We start from the raw sequence: 1,990 nt of genomic DNA on the forward strand, positions 1-1,990 counted from the left end.
ATATTTGGAACTAGACATAATAGGAAGCTACTGAATATTATTGATGAGGGTGGGAAGATAACCAAACATCATCTTTAGAAAAATTATCTTGGTAACAATTTGCTATTTGAATAATAATAATATTTTATATAGTAATAATATATTTATGTATAATAAAATATATACTAAATAATAATAAACTTATATAAAATAAAATAATTATTATGCATTAATTAGATATGATTGCATTTTAATAGCAGAAAAATATGGCTCCACATTTCAATATCCATGCTCTAGAAACATAGAAGACTTTAACAATATGATATTTTAGAACACAAATGATGAACAGTAAGACCTGGATGCCACATCTTAGATGAAAGTAGACAATGATGATTTTTATTGAACTTAAGAGTAGACATTTAAGTGAATGAGTGTTGGAATAATGAACAAAAATATACAATGTCCAGTCAGAAGGGAAATTCAGAAATAATTTAAAATAAACCTTGCATTTTACAGATAAGAAACCTGTGGCCTAGTGAGGGGGAAATGACTTGTCCATCTTGAACTAATTTCCACCAATGGAATACTCAGGGGGTGAAATGGTAAGAGGAAATAATTCTTTTGCAGTAGAATTCATCCTCTTGGGATTCTCTGACCTTCCCCACTTCCATTATATTCTGTTTGGCATTTTCTTAGTTATCTACATGAGTATCCTTTTGGGAAATGGCTTAATCATTTTAATAGCCATGGTTGATCCAACTCTCCAAACCCCCATGTATTTCTTCCTTGGAAATTTTTCCTTCTTAGAAATCTGTTATACTTCAGTAACCATTCCCAGAATGCTGACAGACCTTTGGACCAAGAAGCAAAGTATTTCTCTATTAGCTTGTGCTGTGCAACTTGGCTTTCTGCTTATGCTAGGAGCAACTGAGTGCTTCCTCCTGACTGTGATGGCTTATGACCGTTATATGGCTATTTGTAAGCCTCTGAACTATCCTCTCATCATGAACCATAAAATGTGTGTCCAGCTAGTTTCTGGCTCCTGGACCATTGGGATTCCAGTACAGCTAGGTCTGACATACCAGATTTTCTCTCTCCCATTCTGTGGCTCTAAAACACTCAATCACATTTTCTGTGATATACGCCCAGTACTGAAAGTGGCCTGTGGTGATACTTCTGTAAAAGAATTCTCTCTTTATGCAATTGTTGTTTTGTTTGGTTTGATTCCATTTCTGTTAATACTCTGGTCTTACATCAAAATCATAGGGACTATTCTGAAGCTGCCATCAGCCATGGGAAGATCCAAAGCCTTCTCCACATGTTCCTCACATATCATAGTCGTTGGTTTATTCTTTTTGTCTGTCATTATTACATATTTACAACCCAAATCTACTCGTTATGAAGGAAATGACAAATTTTTCTCTCTTTTTTATACCATAGTAACCCCAATGTTTAACCCCATTATATATACTCTCAGAAATAAGGATGTCCTAGTTGCAATGAGAAAATTCTTTCCAATAGCAGAAGGTCGGTAAATAACTGAACTTGTAAAATTTATTTTCTTTTTCAATTGACTAAAAATTTATGTAAAATATTCCCTGATTTTCTCTTCTATATGCTTCTAAAAACCTGAATATTGCCCATGAAAAACTTAAATTCTGAAATTCTCAAGACACTTCCTTGTATTTTCAATGTCACTATGCCAAGACCCCATTTCCCTCTAGATTTTTTTGAAAAGAGTCAACTTAACTCATTTTAATCTCAGAATAAAGGACTTCCTTCCCTACTAAAGAAGGTGACAAATTGAGGTAATCATTAGACTTGAATAATTAAACTTGAATATTACTGTCTGTGGACAATGATGTGTCAGAAATACATGGAAAAATAATCAATACATTTTGGTTAATGGTACTAGAAAAATTTTATATTTTCAGTTTGTATTTATTCTTGTAGGCTGAGAGTTTAAACAATGATTTTAAAAATTGAGATCATTTTTGTCAAATGGCACTTT

At 32.8% G+C, this 1,990-nt stretch overlaps 1 protein-coding gene across 1 annotated transcript; it reads left to right on the top strand.

Moving 5' to 3' along the window:
• The first annotated feature begins 557 nt into the window (after positions 1-557).
• Positions 558-1,514, top strand: LOC123252631 (olfactory receptor 10AG1-like). Its single transcript, XM_044681902.1, has one exon. The coding sequence runs from the start codon at positions 558-560 to the stop codon at positions 1,512-1,514; it is 957 nt and encodes a 318-aa protein (XP_044537837.1).
• Positions 1,515-1,990: the final 476 nt, after the last annotated feature.

Source organism: Gracilinanus agilis, chromosome 6, assembly GCF_016433145.1.
Source record: "Gracilinanus agilis isolate LMUSP501 chromosome 6, AgileGrace, whole genome shotgun sequence".
Classification (NCBI taxonomy): domain Eukaryota; kingdom Metazoa; phylum Chordata; class Mammalia; order Didelphimorphia; family Didelphidae; genus Gracilinanus; species Gracilinanus agilis.